Source organism: Entelurus aequoreus, linkage group LG07 (assembly GCF_033978785.1).
Source record: "Entelurus aequoreus isolate RoL-2023_Sb linkage group LG07, RoL_Eaeq_v1.1, whole genome shotgun sequence".
In the NCBI taxonomy this organism is placed as follows: Eukaryota; Metazoa; Chordata; class Actinopteri; order Syngnathiformes; family Syngnathidae; genus Entelurus; species Entelurus aequoreus.
This window is the reverse complement of record NC_084737.1, coordinates 50,387,734-50,409,891: the sequence shown is the minus strand read 5'-3', so window position 1 is coordinate 50,409,891 and position 22,158 is coordinate 50,387,734. Positions and strand designations below refer to the sequence as shown.

Below are 22,158 nucleotides of genomic sequence, written 5' to 3'. Positions count from 1 at the left end.
CACTCTCTCGGCTTCCATCTGCTCCAATGTCTCACCCTTTGTTCGTGTTCGCTTCTAGAAGAAGTAGGTCATCCTCCATATATTCAGCTCCAAAAATATAAGGTTGTGAATCCTAATTTGCCCAAAAATAGTAATCTGTGTTGTCTATTTTCGATTGTACGTTTGTACTATGATTAGAACACACACACCTTTATTTCCGGAACTGTAGGAACACACATTTGTTGGCGGAAATCGGACATGCGCTTCTATGGAAATGGAAATCAATGTGAGATTAGAGTTATATTTGAAAGTGGTGAGTTCACTGTGACATTTTCCTTTATGTGGTTTAAGGAGCATTCTTCTTTAACTTACCGTCTATCACAGTCTGATCACAGACTACAGAGATGGAAGAAGCTGAAGAAACATCCAGTTCAAAAAGTGGTATGTCCTTCATCTAGAACATTACATCTCTATTCACTGAATCGTAACCTCTCTTCTTTCCATTCTATTGTGTCCATTTGTGTTGTCAAAGAATGGAAAACAATATCAGATCCAATACAAGCTGGTAGGCTCTTTGCACAAGACCTTCTGCACAACAACAGGCTTTTAAAAACATTACGCCTGACTATGGACATCAGACAAGACAAGGAAACACAAGATCAGGCTTTAGTCTCCTTCTACAAGAGGGACAACATTCAGTGGGCTTCTCCACTTCAGTGCAAACTCCAAGGTATTCATATGCACATGAAGTAGTCCTACTTTTGCGATCATCTCTGTCAGTCTTCTGATCTTCTGTTTCAATGTCAGAGTTGTGTTGAGAAGAAAAATGCTGCATAGATCTAGCTCAACTTCACTGCTGATGCCAATATTTGTTCTACTTAAGACTATGATCTAGTTAAAAATGAGAAAAGAGCCTCTGCTGTTTGCAGCCAAAAAGTGCACATCGTTTTGCCACATTTAAATAGAAATTCTGATGCCAACTACTCGTCTTGTTCTTCCATTCAAAAAATAATGTGTTTTTTGACAGGTGACATTGCTACAGGAAAAGGAGTTGACCGTCACTTGATGTCAACGGTGATTTCCAGAATAATAAACGGATTCCACATAACTTTAGGTGGTGCACACAGAATATGTAAATACATTCAACTTTATCATGTATTGTTGTATGTATTATGTATAAATTAAGCCTGTCAAAGATAATTAGTAAATGTGATATTAATCACAAAAGATTATTGCATTATAAGCATGTATAAATGCTGATTAATCAGTAGGAGTACCGGAACATTTTTTATTCATATCTGAAAGGTGATTATTATTCATCACATCTTAATCAATTCACAATTTTCAAAAATCGATTAAAAAAAAAAAAGTTTTTTAGGCCATCGCCGCGCTATGTCATACGTTAGCAGCCAAAGGAGGTTTTGTAACCTATAACCTGTTTTTAACAGGTTTTATTATGATTTATATACAAAATTATATTTTGTGGAATTGGTTTGAATCAAAAATCAGAATTGAATTGAATTGTGAATTGTTGCAAGATGAACTTTCCTTTAGGGCCTGAAAGTGTAACAGGGAAACACATTGCATTGTGGGTCTTACTGGACTCTGAATAGCTTATTTACATGACTAAATGCAAGACTCTGCTTAATTTTTTTTTCTTTCAACAAGTTCATAACATGGCGCAAACGTGCAGCATCATTAACTGCCACAATCGTGGTCATGATCGCTTCCGAGAAAAAAGAGATTTGGTGACATTTTTCCCATTTCTAGCATGAAAGCAAAGCCGAAAGAAGTTGGGTTATGAAGCCAATAAAGAGACAGTGAATAGCCTGGATAGCAGCCATGAGTTAATCAAACATGACTTTTAACGCCATCACCTGGTACATGTTGGTGTGTTCACTGCATTTTAAGACCACTAAGTTCGACAAACAACGTACAGTATTTTGGAAAAAAAAGTATGTTGTCTGTTTACTTATAGTCTTGGGTAAGCACACAAATTAAATAGTATTATTTTTGGAGCAGTAGCAAAGTGATCAAAGTAGGTCTTGTTTTTTTCGAGGAAACCTGCTTATGAAATGTAATTAAAAGATAGTAAAAACAAAACACATGATTGTATATGTATGGACAAATAGTTTCTAGTAGTTAAAGAGTAACACCATTCCTTAACTTAACCGAAGCTCAAACCTGATTAAGAATTGAGGCTGAGGACTCTCACTCCATCTCGAACACGTAAGAGATGAAAGCCGTAGATTATGAGCAATTTAAACGGAGGACAACGAGACTTAGTAGACTTTGTATTCGGAAATTCTTCACTGGTATAAAAACTGACTCAGTTGACAAAATGTAAAACGTTTGACTTTGACAATGATGGCAGCTTACTAAAATCTCTTGTTCATTGGATGTGCTCATATGGATCAGCACCACCAATTTGACTTTTTTTTTTGAGGTAGGGAGCCTTTGGAATAAGGTACGGTTTGTCTCGGTGCGGTCCCTTAATTTGTTTTATTTTACATGATTCATTTTAATTCAGTTTGTTGCTTTCTCTCACGGGTACAGTACAGCCATGTAAACAAAATGTACTTCCAGCAAAAATGGCTACCCGGCACCTACAATGCATTGCAAAATCATGTGCCCTTTTGAGTCCTATTAACTAGGCAACTTATTTTAGTCCTTTACCTTAATCCAGAATGGTTACCAACAAGTGAGTTGCTATACGGTCAGTGATCAGGACAATGCATACACCAGTGCAAAGATGAGCGATGAGACTGCGAACGGTGTGCTTGCTGGAAAATGACACTTCAAAATACACACCAATGGGACTTTGGATAAAACGGTTTTAAGCAAATAAATGACATAACATTTTTAGTTAATGTCCTTGTATGACATTCTTATAAAACTGCATATGTGTCAAAACACTGGAGTTTTTTACAACGTTCTTTTAAATGATGCAAGGAAGTAATTTACTGTGATTATCAGAATCAGAATCAGAATCAGAAATACTTTAATAATCCCCGAGGGGAAAATAATATTTGCAGCACAATCCCATTCAAGAGCAGACAAACATTGCAGGGAGACAGAACAGGATCGCTGACGGGTCTGCAAACTTCCGGCGCCCCTTACAAAAAAAAGGTGAGAAACAGGTAAACGCTGGGAACTGGGGGCAGAAAAAAAAAAATCAGTCTAAGCCTGGGCTCCTGGAGAGGAGGTCCAGACTGAGGCCGAGGGGAAAAAAATTCATAGCCATTGCACGTGTGTAAGAGGGAAACATCAAACATCAAAGAACACAAAGTACATTAAAGACATTAAAAGAGCAGAGCTGATGCAACCAGCCACTTCTACACAAAGCCACAAAAGCTCCGCAGCCCTGTCTCTTCATCCGCATCTCCTCCAGTCTCTCCAAATGGACTCTGGTGTGGCAGAGACCCAACAGCTGGTCTCCATGGCCAAAAGGCTCCCGGGAGGCAGATCCAGAAGTTCACAAAAAGCACCGCAGAAGTCACGAAAGTGCCACCCCTTGTCACACAGCCCCAAAGAGTCCCGAACCAAAAGGCAAAAAACCCCCCAAAAAACACATGAAGACAAGAGGGAAACACCAGGAACACAAAAGGATGACACAAGAGCAGAGAGCTCCTGCCAACAGCAACCACTACAGCGGCGCCATCTTGGAAAAATAAAAAATAATTAGTAAAATAAATAATACAATTAATTAATTAATTAATTAAATTAAATTTAAATTAATTGTGATTAAAAGTATTTTTTTGACAGCATAGTATATGTAATATTTTTAGTATTTCAGGAATTACATCTTTAAAGTTGTTATAGTTTGCTGCTTAGTTTGTGGACATATTTATCACATCTGTCACCTAACAGTACCTTAAATAATATTGTAATTTTAGGGGAAAGGTGTCTGCTCTACCAGTGAAAACTTGTTTTTTTTTGTATTCCTCTTAAATTGGTCCTATTTCGCAAAATTAAATGTTCTTACCCGTTGGCATATGTTTTTGTGTAAACCATGGAGGCATGGTGGAGATATTTATAAAACAATCTTGCCTTACTTCATACTTGCTCCAAACAAGCCGTATGTAATGACATATTTTGTCGCTAGTTACGTATTCGGATATCTCCATATATGGTAAAGTTTTAAATGAAGAGCTTTGTGTGAGTTCGCCATTGCAGTCACTCAGTTCCTTATTTTTCTCCCTCCTCTTGTTGTGGGGCGGACTGGCTCATACATGCACATGCATCCTTCGCTGGTAAAATTTCGAATACAAAGTAGTGTATAGTTGTAACTTAAATCTGTCAGTAGACTCGACATGGAAGCGCTAGAAACTACAACATGGCTGACGGGGAGAAGACGCTGTCGAAGTAGAGGCACATAAATTGAGACCTACAAAACGGTGCATCCTGAAGAGACAGTCGGAGAGCAGCTTGCGTCTGTAAGACGTAATCTATTACAAATTTGGACTAAAGAACCACCATTATATGTTATGTAGACCATAAGGAAGTGTTTTTATGTAGAAAAAAAATCGTAATATGACCCCTTTAAGATGCACAAACACACAAATATTTGCCTCGATATTCACTAGGCCAAAGAACAAATTAGTTAGGATTTGCTGTGAAGCTGTTTTAATACGGAGTGGAAAAAAAACAGTATTTGATCCACTGCTGATTTTCTAAGTTTACTCTCCACACATATACAGGATGAACAATATATATATATATATTTATAGCAGTTGTATTTTAACAGGGAGAGGGAGTCACAAATCAAAAAAATTACATTAATTTAAGGTTATAAATTAGGAAATAAATATGTGACCCCAATGTAAAAGGTCACTTAGTACTTGGTTAGTACAGGGTTGCACAAAGAGCTTAAATTTCGTACGATTCTGACCACATCACATTCTCCCAAGCCTTGTCTGAGTCATTCAGGTGTTAATTGTAAACTTCAGACGGGCCTGAGCAGAACGACTTTTTGTGCACTATGCCGGATCTTAATCCATTTCATCAAAGTTTTTCTAGTGTTTTTCATGGTGACTCAGGGGCCAGGACCCTTGAGGTCATTTACAATGTCTTCCTGTGTAGTTCTGGGTAGATCCCTCACCTGTATCACAATTCCCCTTAGCCTACGAGATAAAATATTTCATGGAGTAACAAAATGAGGGTGATTGACTGTTATCTTGTATTTATTAAATGTATGATTTACTGCGCCAACAGTGGTCTCATTTTTACCAACCTTCTTCCTGAAGGGACAAGACTAATGTAAAAAGTATGTGCTTCACTGGCTCATAAATTATTTCTGAGTGGTAGGGTATTAGGTACTTATTTTCCTCAATCTAGTACAAACTAACCTTTGTTTCATGTTATTTTTCTTGATTTTATAACATTGAGATTTTCTGTATTACAATGAACCTCCCACAAATATTCTGGACTGTTCATACTTTTTGATCAAATACTTACAGTATATTCCCTACTTTTCCCCTATTGGATTTTTTGCAGGAGGTGCACGAATAACCAAAATCTTTGAAGGCGAGCCAGATCATCTCATCCCCTCAATTTCAAACAAACTGCTTGACAATGACATGTTCGCGGTAGCCGGACGCATGATTGGTCATTCCTTTCTGCATCATGGACCAAGTTTTCCAGGACTTAGCCCTGCCATTGTTCATATTCTTTTAGGCGGTTCTTTGGAGACAGCCCCAATAACAGTGCAGGACTGCCCTGATCTTGACATTCGTGACATAGTGACAATGGTGAGCTTCACTGGAACAATGTCGGCCATTTCTTTGCCTAAATTTTACACAGACCTGCTCTCACATTGTCGCTTCATGTATGGAACAACATCAAAATCAGCCAATAGAACAGTAACTTGTTATCTTTCATTCTAGCTAGGTGGAGATGCTGAACTAAATAATGTTGACTCCATCAACCAGCTCTGCCTGCTGTGGAACTTCCCCACATTGAATGCAACCAACAGGAAGTGGCTGTCAGAAAAACTTATTTTGCATGCTGTAAGATGAATTCTCTCGTTTCTCAATTACTCCTTCTAGCAATGAACACTCTGAAACAAACTGTTAAGAACGCTCATTGCCAACTCTTGACTTGGCCGCCTACAGTATATGTTGTCCATCCATCCATCCATGTTCTACCATTTTTTTTCCTTCTTGAGTTGGAAGCGGGGTTAATTACTGACTATGCAAGCTGCAACAATCCTGGAGGCACAAGGCTCCCCCCCCATTACAGGGCCAACAGCTTCGTAGAGAAATGAAATACATTTTAACCGTTGAGCAGCCATAGGGTTCCCTTATGTGATTTGATTGTTTCTCTAAAGCAGTGGTCCCCAACCACCGACCGATTGGTACCGGGCCGCGCAAGAAATTGTTATTTTTTATTTTTTATTAAATCAACATAAAAAACACAATATATACATTATATATCAATATAGATCAATACAGTCTGCAGGGATACAGTCCGTAAGCACACATGATTGTATTTCTTTATGAAAAAAAAAAAAAAAATTAAAAAAAAAAATCCCCCCCCTCCCCCCCGGTCCGTGGGACAAATTTTCAAGCGTTGACCGGTCCCCAGCTACAAAAAGGTTGGGGACCACTGCTCTAAAGCAGTGGTTCTCAACCTTTTTTCAGTGATGTACCCCCTGTGAACACTTTTTTAATTCAAGTACCCCCTAATCAGAGCAAAGCATTTTTGGTTGAAAAAAAGAGATAAAGAAGTAAAATACAGCACTATGTCATCAGTTTCTGATTTATTAAATTGTATAACAGTGCAAAATATTGCTCATTTGTTGTGGTCTTTCTTGAACTATTTGGAAAAAAAGATATAACAATAACTAAAAACTTGTTGAAAAATAAACAAGTGATTCAATTATAAATAAAGATTTCTACACATAGAAGTAATCATCAACTTAAAGTGCCCTCTTTGGAGATTGTAATAGAGATCCATCTGGATTCATGAACTTAATTCTAAACATTTCTTCACAAAAAAAGAAATCTTTAACATCAATATTTATGGAACATGTCCACAAAAAATCTAGCTGTCAACACTGAATGTTACATTGTTGCATTTCTTTTCACAGTTCTTTTTGACAGACATTAAAAAAAAATCTCACGTACCCCTTGGCATACCTTCAAGTACCCCCAGAGGTACGCGTACCCCCATTTGAGAACCACTGCTCTAAAGAACTATTTCGGCTCTATTGACTCCAATTATAACTGTTATGTTTTATAATTGGAGTCATAATAATTATAACTTTTATGTTTTGACAGGGTGGAACAGGGGTTAGTGCGTGTGCCTCACTATACGAAGGTCCTGGGTTCAATCCTGGGCTCGGGATTAGGTTTGCAAAGGGGTGGAAAGTTTCCAGTAAATTTCCAGAAACTTTCCGGAAATTTACCACGGGAAGTTAAGCTCGGAAAGTTTGGAAATATTGACCATTTTTTGATTATTCAAAGTTGGACACGGTCCATGGGAATTAATGGGAATATATGGGAATTAATGGGGAATTAACGGGAATTAATGGAAAAAATTACCAGGAAATTTGGGGTAATTTATACTAACCATCATATACAGAAATAAATATAAACATTTTGTGGTCATAATAAGCAGACACGCATGCAAACATTTGTAATACAAATTTATTTTTGTGAGCAGAACTTCATCAAAAAACATCAATGTTGACTGAATAAAATAAATGATGCCCCCCCCCAAAAAAAAACTCCCATTCAAAATGTAAAATGAAAACATTAGTTAAGCTTCTCAAGCCTCTGTTTTTTCATTTATTCTTGTAAAACACTAATGCAATGCCACACACAGATACAAATAGTCAGTAAACAATTGGAGTAGTCTTTAAAAACATTTTACTGATGGACAAATGAATAGAAATAGGCTAGATGAATAAATGAACACTCAATCAGCATGCTAAATCATCAAACTATAACCTACATTCTTGTATGACAACAGAATGGCTAGCAGAACAGAAGGCAGAGGAAACTACACATTTTGATTTAGTATTTGCTTGTTGAACTATACAGATCACAAAAAAGATAAATCGGATCGTTAATGTTGTTAGCATAAATGAATGGGATTTAACATAGAGAAAATTAGCATTACGGCTAATGGAGAAATATTTTTGGTTCATTATGAGACTGTGGTGGTACATAAACCTAGCTAGCTAGAGATATTGGCCCCAAAATCATTTAACAAGTACAGGAACAGCTAGCTAGCTTGAGTGGAAGTCTGCTGGAGTAGTCTACAGTCATACAGTAACAAGCAATTACACCTCTATTAAACTTAAATACCATAGATCAAATATATTTACCCCAGTAATATCATCAAAATTTACCTGACTGGATTAAGTCCTTGGGCTCAAATACTAGTGTGGCCTCAATAGCCCAGCTGTAGTGCGTAGCATGCTGGGAATTATCTGTGCATGTGATGGAGGAATGCACAGTGCAGGGTTGAAATTCAACTGAATTTGCAAAAAATCAGGTTGTTTTAGCTAATAATTAAGCTGCAAAATCTAGCATGTTGCATTCAATGTTTATTCCCATTAATTTCCAATTAATTCCCGTTAATTCCCATATATTTCCGTTAATTCCCATGGAAAGTTTCCAACTTTGAATATTCCCGGAATTTTGCAACCCTACTTGGGATATTTCTGTGTGGAGTTTGCATCATCTCCCCTTGACTACGTGGGTTCCCTCCGGGTACTCCGGCTTCCACCCACCTCCAAAGACATGCACCTGGGGATAGGTTGATTGGCAACACTAAATTGGCCCTAGTGTGTGAATGTTGTCTGTTTATCTGTGTTGGCCCTGCGATGAGGTGGCGACTTGTCAGCTGCCTTCCGCCCGAATGCAGCTGAGATAGGCTACTGCGACCCCGAACGGGACAAGCGGTAGAAAATAGATGGATGGATGGATGTTTTGACAGACTGCAATCCTGGTATATTACTATGCTTTTTCCCCCCATAGAAACCAATTTAATCTCATTCTTGACGATGTTTTGATGTAATTGCACCTTTTAACCACCAGATGAAGCCAGAAAACCATGAGCATAATTCTCAGCGTTTTGATGAGTGTAAATGAGTTAAACAGCCATTAAACCGCTGAAATGCAATGGCAATTCTCTTGGGCAGTTAAATATAACATGACAGGCATTGATAAAATACTGAAAAAAATATATGTTTGTCTGCTTATCTGCTCTGTTAAAATCAACAAGCTCATGAATTTTTATCCAACCTCAAATTCCACTTTGCAATTTAAAATATTGCAGTTTGCATTTTCCCATGATAGAAAAAAAGAAGTGTTATTTTTGACATAAAGGCCACAAAAAATTACCAAACAACTTACATTAAAAGGGAAATCTGACATTGTTTAAATATTTCAAGCATTGAAAGTAAAACAAAATGTTAATTTATTGCTGACTTATGACATTTTTATGATTATCGAATCCCTTTTGGATCCTAAGAATGTGTCAATCTTAATGTTGCAAAAGGGTTAAATTAAAAACACAAACTGCTAATCTCTCTCACCATCCTTTCCTCAATGGTATCAAGACACTAACCTTCCTCCATCTTAGATAGGATGCCACTGCCAGCCCAGAGGACACGTTCCTCCTTTTTGCCAAATGAAAACCATGGTCTCAGATTACTGTGGAGGTGCTGGTTCTCATCCAAGCAGTTACACGCTAAATAGAAGGGATTCCAGGCCATCACAATTAACATTCCTTGTAGTCCATGCCCTTTATGTTACTGTTATTTCTATGTCATCTACTCCATTGTAGGTGATTGGGCGAACACAGAGTCAAATCAACCAGTTCCAAAGAGGCCTCCAAGACACAGGACTGTGGTCACTTTTACATCACAGAAAAGATGTCATCCAAATCCTATTTCCAAGGGAATCCGAGACACAATTCACATCTCAGGTTGGAAAGCTGCTTCTTGATCATTTTACTGTTGTAACCAAATACGGTTATGCAATTATAGATGCTCTTGGATTGCATCACATGGCCTCGGTCTACAACCATCATCCTTGGCGACGAATACGAGATGGTGGACGATGATGAGCGTGACATTGAAGATGCATCTAGAGTTTGTGGCTACTTGAAAACATTTATTGAAAGTGGTATGTATCCCTATTGTGAAACTGTTTGCAAAAATACTCTGTAAAACATGTGATTATTATGATCGCAGCATCTCCCGCGGAGCTTAAGGGTCTCATTAGGTTCTGGATCGGATGGGAGGTGCCAGAAGAAGGAATGAGAGTGGAAATCGTTGAGGGTCTGCTTCCCACAGCTGTAACATGTTTTGAGAAACTGAGGCTGCCAAGGCACCACACAGAGTACAGCACATTCTACCAGGATCTGTGCGCATGTATATCAACCAGCTGTACTGGCTTTGGCTTAACCTAAATCGGGGTCAGCAACCCGTGGCTTCAGAGCCGCATGCAGCTCTTTAGAACCGCCCTAGTGGCTACCTGGACCTCTTTCAGAGATTTATGAAAATGGAAAAAGGTGAAGAAAAAAACGTTTGTTTTGTTTTGATATATTTTCTGTCGGAGAACAAACATGACAAAAACCTTCCTAATTGTTAGAAATCCCACTGTTTATGTTATACATGCTTCACTCATGAGAGTATATGGCAAGCACCGTTTTGTGCTACTGGTTTCAGCGATCCTTGAACTCATCGTAGTTTGTTTACATGTACAAATTTTGCCGATGCTGCCACAGAAAGACGTGTTTTATGCCACTCCTTCTTTGTCTCATTTTGTCCACCAAATAATTTATGCTGTGTGTGAATGCACAAAGGTGAGCTTTGTTGATTTTATTGATTTGCTGGAGTGCTTATCAGGCATAGTTGGTCAATCCATGACTGCAAGCTAATCAATGCTAACATGCTATTTAGGCTAGCTGTATGCACATATTGCATCATTATGCCTCGTTTGTAGGTATATTTGAGCTCATTTAATTTCCTTTACTTATGTCCTCTGTGCATTTGATTTATATGTGCATGTCTAATGACACATTATCTTTATGTAATATTGGTTGCACTTCTCATAGTTGTTTGTATGCCATGTTGTTCCAGACCACAGCAAACGTTACCCAGCTTGCAAAGATTGTAATAAATCCATTAGAAGAAGACAGCCTGCTGCTTCCTTAAACTTGGACACACACATCTATACCTTTGGCCATTTTGAGCCAGTCATTTCCAGAAGTTATCTCATCCTGTGAGAAGCCTCCATTTTACTAATGATTACCAATGTTGAAAAAATGTGTAGAATAAAAATAAAAATACAACATTTCTGTCAACGAAAATTTGCGTCACCCTTTGATAGTAGGCCAATATTGCCATTATAGACACTTACATCATGTGTTGCCTTCATTATAACACTTACAGTATATAAGGCTTTTAATTTTTTGCGGCTCCAGACAGATTTTTTTATTTTATTTTTTGGTCCAATATGACTCTTTCAACATTTTGGGTTGCCGACCACTAGCCTGAATGATTGTATGGAGTAGGGGTTCTCAACCAGGAAAAGGTGACAGGGTAGCTTTTTAGGTGGTGTAAACCAGAGGTGTGGACTCGAGTCACATGACTTTGACTCGAGTCAGACTCGAGTCATTGAATTTGATGACTTTAGACTCGACTTGACAAAATGTAAAGAGACTTGCAACTCGACTTAGACTTTAACATCAATGACTTGTGACTTCACTTGGACTTGAGCCTTTTGACTTGACATGACTTGCTACTTTCACCAAAACCCAAAGCTTAAAAAGTTATTTGGGAGCGCTCCGTATCTTTCATTTTCTACGTCTGTGTCTATCAGCGTGTTGTTCCTGTCAGCGTGTGTGCTTTCAGTACAACAGCCAATCAAATTAGATCTACGTTGTTTTCATCCCACAGCCTTCATCCAATCAAATTGCAGGACAACCACCGAACAAGAGTTGTCAAACAACGCGGCAGTGAGAAAAAATTATGCCAAAGTTGGTTTCATTCGGGTATTAAAACTACGACTTGGTCAACAAAAAACAAATTGCCGTATGCAAATCACGCAGTTCGAATATTACAGACGGAGACGCAACAACTTCCAACTTCGTTCGACATTTGAAGTTGCACAAAGAAGGGTACGTTTTGAATTTTAGATGACGTTTATTGGCTAAGTAACATGACTTTTATTTGCTGTGTAGTTAAATCAGTGAAGCTGCAAACTCACTGCTAACGGGGCGGTATAGCTCGGTTGGTAGAGCGGCCGTGCCAGCAACTTGAGGGTTGCAGGTTCGATCCCCGCTTCCGCCATCCTAGTCACTGCCGTTGTGTCCTTGGGCAAGACACTTTACCCACCTGCTCCCAGTGCCACCCACACTGGTTTGAATGTAACTTAGATATTGGGTTTCACTATGTAAAGCGCTTTGAGTCACTTGAGAAAAAGCGCTATATAAATGTAATTCACATAAAAAATGTAATTCACAATAACCATAGACATCTTCTAAGGGTACGCATCATCGAGCGCTACTGCCTACTGGCGCAGACGAGACGCGGGGCCGCCATCTTGGAGTGGTGATCTGCTCCACTCAGTGCAATTCATTTGGCAGGAGCAATGAACTGTCAGCGCATTTAATTAATCTTACCTCACTCAATACCACTGATTTTCACGCGGTTTTTTGTCATACGTGTAGCTATGATAAAGGACACATGTTTTGGCGTGTTTTATTATTCATAGTTTGCTTAACAGTAATATAATATTCTTATACGCTATAGGTGACCAGACGTCCGAGATCAAAACTGGGAATATAATCCCAGAGAAGAGGGAAAAAAACGGTCAGCTATTTTTAAATTGAAGAAACAATATGATTAGGTTATATATACATGCTACATAAACAATGTATGAATACATTAGATATCTATATATCTTAGGGACCTATAGACTGTATCTCTGTTGCTGCAGCAGCAGAGTTTATTCTGTCTTGACACTTTGTATTGATATTTTGTATTACATTCTTCCCTTAAATGATAATGTTCACAGTGATTGTTATATATGTATTTTTTATCTATGTCGCTTTGGATAAAAGCGTCTGCCAAATAATTAAACATAAACATATATAAACACCTGAAAGTCTTTATATCAGCTAAAACCACCAATCTGTTTCACTGGATTCAGAATAAAACAAAATGCTGTCTAACTCAACAATGTTAGTATTTGAATATTGTTACTTGAAGACTTATTCCTGGTTACATTTATACTGTTAAGAAAGTATTGTCTTATACTTTGCCTAAAATGAGAATGCATCATAATCAGTGGCGGCTGGTGAATTTTGTTTTAGGTGGGGCTGAAAGTTTGTAAACCAAACCCCTATAGGTGGCGTCAACCTCCCCCAGAAGATTTCTTTGTGATTTTCACATTCAAATATTGAAGATCTTTGCTCCTTCTCAACTCTGTGGTAATATTATTTTCACAAAATACAACCAATAGTACGTTAATGTTAAATCTTACTTGTGAAAAGTAATCACCTGATTCCTATTTTCAACAGTCCGCTCATTTGAGCAGGAAAACGCTGAACACCAGCCCGGCATCTTTGTGTTCTACCTGTCAACTGTCAGTTTAGGCTGCTCGCCGGGTCCTCATCACCACTTCAAGATGGCGGCCAAATTGCTCGCACACAGCAACCAATGCTGCGTCTACTTATAAGATGTATATGGTTATAAAGTCATTGCAAACACGGCAATCTGTTGCGTCCACTGCAGTTCGCTACCTTATTCATATTTTTTGTCAAGTGATTTTTTTTTAAAGCAGGGTTGCATGAGGTACCCATACATAACGTTACGTCAGTCAATGTATCACACACAATAACGTAACGTTAGACGGCGGTCAGCAGCAGCGCGTATTTTAGCCACCTAAAAAAAGACAAACATAGTCAAATAAGGGTCAGTTTAAATTTATACTATATTAAGAATATGTTTACATATTGCATAGGGCCCTGACATTTAAAAAGTACAACTCTGTTCATTGTTATGTTCATGTATTTGTTATGTTTTTCATGTGTACGCACACATCAACACACATACAGTATGAGATGAGATCAATGAGATAAGGTAAGAACAGGATAGAAACTCCTGTGGAACTAGTTACAATGCAATATGCCATGGAAATACAATGTTAACACTTTTGTACGAATAAGCAGAGGTGTGGACTCGAGTCACATGACTTGGACTCGAGTCAGACTCGAGTCATGAATTTGATGACTTTAGACTCGACTTGACAAAATGTAAAGAGACTTGCAAATCGACTTAGACTTTAACATCAATGACTTGTGACTTCACTTGGACTTGAGCCTTTTGACTTGACATGACTTGCTACTTACCCCAAAACCTAAAGTTTAAAAAGTTATTTGGGAGCGCTCCGTAGCTTTCATATTGTACGTGTCTGTCTATCAGTGTGTGTGCTGCGTGTCAGCGTGTGTGCTCTCAGTACAACAGCCAATCAAATTAGATCTACATTGTTTTCATCACACAGCATTCAGCCAATCAAATTGCAGGACAACCAATGAACAAGAGTTGTCAAACAACGCGCCAGTGAGAAAGATTTATACCAAAGTTGGTTTCGTTCGGGTATAAAAACTACGACTTGGTCAACAAAAAACGAATTGCCGTATGCAAATCACGCAGTTCGAATATTACAGACGGAGACGCAACAACTTCCAACTTCGTTCGACATTTGAAGTTGCACAAAGAAGGATACGTTTTGAATGTAAGATAACGTTTATTGGCTAAGTAACATGACTTTTATTTGCTGTGTAGTTAAATCAGTGAGGCTGTTAACTCACTGCTAACGTCATAACCATAGACATCTTATAAGTAGACGCAGCATCGAGCGCTACTGCTTACTGGCGCAGACGAGACGCGGGGCCGCCATCTTGGAGTGGTGATCCGCTCCACTCAGTGCAATTCATTTGGCAGGAGCAATGAACTGTCAGCGCATTTAATTCATTTTACCTCACTGAATACCACTCATTTTCACACGCTTTTTTGTCATACGTGTAGCTATGATAACGGACACATGTTTTATTATTCATAGTTTGCTTAACAGTAATATAATATTCTTATATGCTATAAGTGACCAGACGTCCGAGATCAAAACTGGGAATATAAGCCCAGAGAAGGGGGAAAAAATCGGTCAGCTATTTTTAAGTTGAAGAAACAATATCATTACGTTATATATACATGCGTATATCCTACATAAACAATGTATGAATACATTAGATATCTATATATCTTATAGACCGTATCTCTGTTGCTGCAGCAGCAGAGAGTTTATTCTGTCTTGACACTTTGTATTGATATTTTGTATTACATTCTTCCCTTAAATGATCATGTTTACAGTGATTGTTATATATGTATTTTTTATGTATGTCGCTTTGGATAAAAGCGTCTTCCAAATACTTAAACATATATAAACACCTGAAAGTCTTTATATCAGCTAAAACCACCAATCTGTTTCACTGGATTCAGAATAAAACCAAATGCTGTCTTACCCAACAATGTTAGTATTTGAATATTGTTACTTGAAGACTTATTCCTTGTTACAATTATACTGTTAAGAAAGTATTGTCTTATATTTTGCCTAAAATGAGAATGCATCATAATCAGTGGCGGCTGGTGAATTTTGTTTTAGGTGGGGCTGAAAGTTTGTAAACCAAACCCCTGTAGGGGCGTCATCCTCCCCCAGAAGATTTATTTGTGATTTTCACATACAAATATTGAAGATCTTTGCTCCTTCTCAACTCTGTGGTAATGTTATTTTCATAAAATACAACCAATAGTACATTAATGTTAAATCTTACTTGTGAAAAGTAATCCCCCGATTCCTATTTTCAACAGTCCGCTCATTGGAGCAGGAAAAAGCTGAACACCAGCCCGGCTCGCCGGCTCCTCATCACCACTTCAAGATGCAATTTGCTCGCGTCACAGCAACCAATACTGCGTCTACTTATAAGATGTCTATGGTTATAACATTTCAAACACAGCTATATGTTGCGTCCACTGCAGTTTGCTACCTTATTCATACTTTTTGTCAAGTGATTTTTTTAAGCAGGGTTGCATGAGGTACCTACACATAACGTTACGTTAGTCAATGTATCACACACAGTAACATAACGTTAGACGGCGGTCAGCAGCACCGCGTATTAGCCACCTACAAAAAGACAAACATAGTCAAATAAAGGTCAGTTAAAATGTATAGTATATTAAGAATATGTGTACATATTGCATAGGGCCCTGACATCTAAAAAGTACAACTCTGTTCATTGTTATGTTCATGTATTTGTTATGTTTTTCATGTGTACGCACACATAAACACACATACAGTATGAGATGAGATCAATGAGATAAGGTAAGAACAGAATAGAAACTGCTGTGGAACTAGTTACAATGCAATATGCCATGGAAATACAATGTTAACACTTTTGTACAAATAAGTACAGTTGCACTTGTTTTTGCAAATGTGTTTATTCTGTAAAGGAATGAGTTAAATGTTTAAAATTGTTTAAACTATTAAAATGACTGGTTAATAGTGCTATTATGAATTGCAATGTCAGTACTATTTTTTTTCCTGCTATTTCAAATGCACTTGTTTTAATAAATAAATACAGCGGTTTAAAAGCATACACAATCTGTGTAAAAATATTAGTGTGTGGTTAAAAGGACTTGAAAGGACTCGAAACTCAAAATGCAGGACTTGGGACTTGACTTGAGACTTTCCAGTCTTGACTTTGGACTTGACTCGGGACTTGCCTGTCTTGACTCGGGACTTGACTTGAGACTTGAGGGCAAAGACTTGAGTGACTTGCAAAGCAATGACTTGGTCCCACCTCTGCAAATAAGTACAGTTGCACTTGTTTTTGCAAATGTGTTTATTCTGTAAAGGAATGAGTTAAATGTTTTAAATTGTTTAAACTATTAAAATGACTGGTTAATAGTGCTATTATGAATTGCAATGTCAGCACTATTTTTTTTCCTGCTATTTCAAATGCACTTGTTTTAATAAATAAATACAGCGTTTTGAAAGCATACACAATCTGTGTAAAAATATTAGTCTGTGGTTAAAAGGACTTGAAAGGACTCGAAACTCAAAATGCAGGACTTGGGACTTGACTTGAGACTTTCCATTCTTGACTTTGGACTTGACTCGGGACTTGCCTGTCTTGACTCGGGACTTGACTCGAGACTTGAGGGCAAAGACTTGAGACTTACCTGTGACTTGCAAAGCAATGACTTGGTCCCACCTCTGGAAACGTTCCCATCCTTTTCATTTTATATACAGTACTTTTCATCACAGAGTGATTGTGAATGGGGCCACAGTGGAAAGTGATCATATGCCAGCTGCAAGCCAGCCTCTTGAACCATTGTCAATGCCCCATGTGAAAAAAGCCATTTGACAATATGTAATTAAAGGGAAAGAATACTTTTCTCCGCAGCATGTTTGCTTTCTGTGTCACGGCCCCAGCGCATTCCAATGTGCACTCATCTTTAATACCTGGGATCTATATAGCGCTTTTCTAAATACCCAAAGTCGCTTTACATGTAGAACCCATCATTCATTCACACCTGGTGGTGGTAAGCTACTTTCATAGCCACAGCTGCCCTGGGGTAGACTGACATCTTTGCGCTCTGATGAGCACACCTCCAGGAGCGCACTTCCAGGAGCGCACTTCCAGGAGCACGCCAAGCGCGTGTCAGTCCGGTGACAGCAAGCGGCTGCAATCAATCACCAGCAATCTGCGCACCTGCGGCTGATCAGAGGACCACAACCTGCTATCCCGTGCCAGAACTTAGCTACCTGTCCTGTACAGTAAGCCAAACCTGTCTAGCTCTATGATATACTCTCTCTCAGTGTTTCTCCCTCTTCATGTTTGGTTGGTCCCGTGTACCCCTTGTCATATCTTGCAGCAACCCTTCGTTCCCGCGTGATGAGCGGTGTGTCTCGTCTTCCCCTGTGTTCCCCTGTGTTCCCCTCTGGTTCCGTGGCTGCCTCTTGGATCTGGACCTCCCGCCTGGACACGGACCTTTTGACGCCTCTCTATCACCCCCCACTTCCTGCTTGTCTCTCGGATCCACGAGCCTGCCCTGCCCTTTTGGACTTGCCTCTCGCTCAACACTCACGGTAACACTCAGCAATGAATTCCCACACATAGTCACACACATACACTGTTGGATTTAGTCACACTCCATTCCCTTGTTTATTTAATATTATTATTTGTTATTTATATATATAGTCATATATATAAATAAATATAGCTTAATACTACGCCCCTGTTGTGTGTGCCGTCTCCTCCCCCCTGTACATAACATTCTGTCTGATTAAAATGTCAGATTTACAATCTTAGATTTATTTTAAAATGTGATTGAATGAAGCAAAAATATGCAAACCCGGAGCATACGTCCGGGAAAGGGAGGCATCATGTCACCTCATGGCACCTCTTATAATGCCCCTCCCTGTTTCTACCAACATATGCAGTTAAAAAAGACTAGAAGAAATGTTTCCGTGTGAGAATCAGCACCTCCAAGTCCGAGTCCATGGTTCTCGCCCGGAAAAGGGTGGAATGCCATCTCCGGGTCGGGGAGGAGACCCTGCCCCAAGTGGAGGAGTTCAAGTACCTAGGAGTCTTGTTTACGAGTGAGGGAAGAGTGGATCGTGAGATCGACAGGCGGATCGGTGCGGCGTCTTCAGTAATGTGGACGCTGTATCGATCCGTTGTGGTGAAGAAGGAGCTGAGCCGGAAGGCAAAGCTCTCAATTTACCGGTCGATCTACGTTCCCATCCTCACCTATGGTCATGAGCTTTGGGTTATGACCGAAAGGACAAGATCACGGGTACAAGCGGCCGAATTGAGTTTCCTCCGCCGGGTGGCGAACTCTCCCTTAGAGATAGGGTGAGAATCTCTGTCATCCGGGGGGAGCTCAAAGTAAAGCCGCTGCTCCTCCACATCGAGAGGAGCCAGATGAGGTGGTTCGGGCATCTGTACAGGATGCCACCCAAACGCCTCCCTAGGGAGGTGTTTAGAGCACGTCCAACCGGTAGGAGGCCACGGGGAAGACCCAGGACACGTTGGGAAGACAATGTCTCCCGGCTGGCCTGGGAACGCCTCGAGATCCCCCGGGAAGAGCTGGACGAAGTGGCTGGGGAGAGGAAAGTCTGGGCTTCCCTGCTTAGGCTGCTGCCCCCACGACCCGACCTCGGATAAGCGGAAGAAGATGGATGGATGGATGGATGGATGGATGGATGGTTTCCGTGTGGACAGGGCCTCAGAACAAGGAGATTGGGAGGTCTTGTCTTATGTTTCCTCTACATGAAGTTGATCGTGGCTGTCGACATATTTGTTTAATCTGGAGCCAGAAGATGTTTAAAGAGGACACGATGCGTAAACTTAAAACCAGAAGTATTTATTCCCTATTGGATACAATTCTAATACAATTTGTCTGAGCGCTATCTTTCCTTAGTATCAACACGGTGACTTACAGAGGGCTGTCCGGACGCGCCCTTTCCCTCGCGCTCTTCCAATATATATCACAATGTATGAATATGTAATAAAGTGTCTTATTCCAGGCGTGGAATCTTCCTCTGCTTTCTTCTTCCTGGACTCCGACCCCACATCTGGTGTCCTTCTGACCTCGGCAAAGAAGCCAAGTGACCAGTGAAGATGTAGGAGATAGGAGTGTTTATGGTCGGTTTATGGCCAGTTTCAACTGAAACTCAGAACATATGATTAGTTGCACGGCCTATTCTAAGCACATCTATATTGAACATTTCTTAATCACTTCATCCTTCATTATCTTAATTATATCCCAACATAATATATCCCAACGTGACGCACTGCAACAGCAAAATAAAAGCAGCTACGCCTAAAAAAAATATGGCTTTTTTTACATATTTATATATACTATCAGCATAATACAGTCATCACAGAAGTTAATCAACAGAGTATATACCTGGAATTATTTACATTATTTACAATCCGGGGGGTGGAATGTGGAGGGGGGGGGGGGGGGTTAGGTTTGGTTGATATCAGCACTTCAATCATCAACAATTGCATCATCTGAGAAATGGACATTGAAACAGTGTAGGTCTGACTTGGTAGGATATGTACAGCGAGCAGTGAACATAGTGAGTCCAGAAAGCATAAGAACAAGTATAAACATTTAATTATTTACATTTGATTATTTACAATCCAGGGAGGTAGGATGTGGAGGGGGGAGGGTGTTAGTCTAGGGTTGAAGTTGCCTGGAGGTGTTCTTTTAGTGCGGTTTTGAAGGAGGATAGAGATGCACTTTCTTTTACACCTGTTGGGAGTGCATTCCATATTGATGTGGCATAGAAGGAGAATGAGTTAAGACCTTTGTTAGATCGGAATCTGGGTTTAACATGGTTTGTGGAGCTCCCCCTGGTGTTGTGGTTATGGCGGTCATTTACATTATGGAAGTAGTTTGACATGTACTTTAGTATCAGGGAGGTGTAGCGGATCTGTAGAAAGATATTTCAAGTTAATTAATGCATTTCTACTTCAAGCCTGTGAAAAATGTTGACATTAATATCGACAGTAAAGTCTAACTTTGCGTCGTGTGCCTCTTCGAACCTCCTTTTGGACATTGTGTGTGGACTGTGGAGTTTGTATGATCTCCCCTTTGCGTGTTTGGGTTTTCTTTGGATACTCTGGCTTCTTCCCATATTCCAAAAATATGCTTGCTTGGAGACTGTAAATTGTCCATAGGTATACATGTGAGTACGAATGCTTGTTTGTCTATATGTACCCTGGGATTGGTCTTGCTAATTCTCATTAGCCTGTCAATGAGCTGGTCCATTGTACGTTAGCATTAAGCTAGCGGCATTAGAGCCAACTATACAATAATTGTATTGCTTTTTTCAGTTTATTCAAAACTGCATTATTAATTTAACATACCCACTTCATGCGTATATTGATGTACTTTCCTACGTGTGCTTAGTTGTACAGTTTCAATTTCTCATCATGACAACTGAGGCTCTGCCTTCCTTGACAATGAGTCAAAATACAGCCGTTTTATTATTACAAACCACCACAAAGTGGTAGTACTGTATATGGAAATATATATCTGTCTTTTGATGCAATGCAACCAAACAAAAAAATATATGCAACCAAAACTAATGGATTTTCAACCCAAAACATAAATTGCAAACAAAACACGTTTTGGTTGCAAATACTTGTTTGGGTTGCAAATCTTTGTAAATTGCAAATAAAAAAAATGGTAGCAAATCTTTTTTTGGTTACAAATCTTTTTTTGTTTGGTTGAAGAAAAATAAATTTCTCTCCATAGTAGCAGAGCCTCTCTTAACTACCATCGATTCCAACAAGCAGTTTTTGTACGTGTGTTCATTCGAGCATATCTGGCTGACCTTTTGCAGCAAAGGTCATCAGAGGTTGGAATTACTCTTACAGTTTTATTGAGTTATAAAAGTGTAGAGTCATACAATACACATCACTTGCTTGTTTACCTACTCAGTGGCCTAGTGGTTAGAGTGTCCGCCCTGAGATCGGTAGGTTGTGAGTTCAAACCACGGCCGAGTCATACCAAAGACTATAAAAAATGGGACCCATTACCTCCCTGCTTAGCACTCAGCATCAAGGGTTGGAATTGGGGGTTAAATCACCAAAAATGATCCCCGGGCGCGGCACCGCTGCTGCCCACTGCTCCCCTCACCTCCCAGGGGGTGATCAAGGGGATGGGTCAAATGCAGAGGACAAATTTCACCACACCTAGTGTGTGTGTGAGACAATCATTGGTACTTTAACTTTAACTTTAACTTCTTGGGTCGTGATTAGGGATCTGTTAAAGGTAGTATTGAAAGAGGAAAGCTGTCACGATGTGAAAGGCAGCTTTAGCGTCTTGACCCCAAAATGCAGCAGATGGGAAGCAGTTGGTGAGTAAAATAATATTTAATATATATAAAAGAAAAAGCACTTGCGGAGAAGTGGGGGAACACGCAACTAGAAGTGGAAAAGAACAAAAGAAGGCGAGTGCAAACATAACGGCACAAGATACTGAACTTTTTTTTTTGTTAAAGGAACAACACGTGCAGTCCAGCAGAGCAATATGCAGTAAGCATAGCCCAGCAGAGAACTGCAAATGACAATGAAGAC

General features: G+C 39.4%; 1 protein-coding gene across 1 annotated transcript; it reads left to right on the top strand.

The window, feature by feature from the left end:
* The first annotated feature begins 329 nt into the window (after positions 1-329).
* Positions 330-19,684, top strand: LOC133654383 (uncharacterized). Its single transcript, XM_062054701.1, has 9 exons — positions 330-420; positions 512-709; positions 1,007-1,093; positions 5,476-5,729; positions 5,865-5,987; positions 9,778-9,918; positions 9,980-10,118; positions 10,187-10,366; positions 19,593-19,684. The coding sequence occupies exons 1-9, from the start codon at positions 384-386 to the stop codon at positions 19,682-19,684; spliced, it is 1,251 nt and encodes a 416-aa protein (XP_061910685.1). The 5' UTR covers positions 330-383.
* Positions 19,685-22,158: the final 2,474 nt, after the last annotated feature.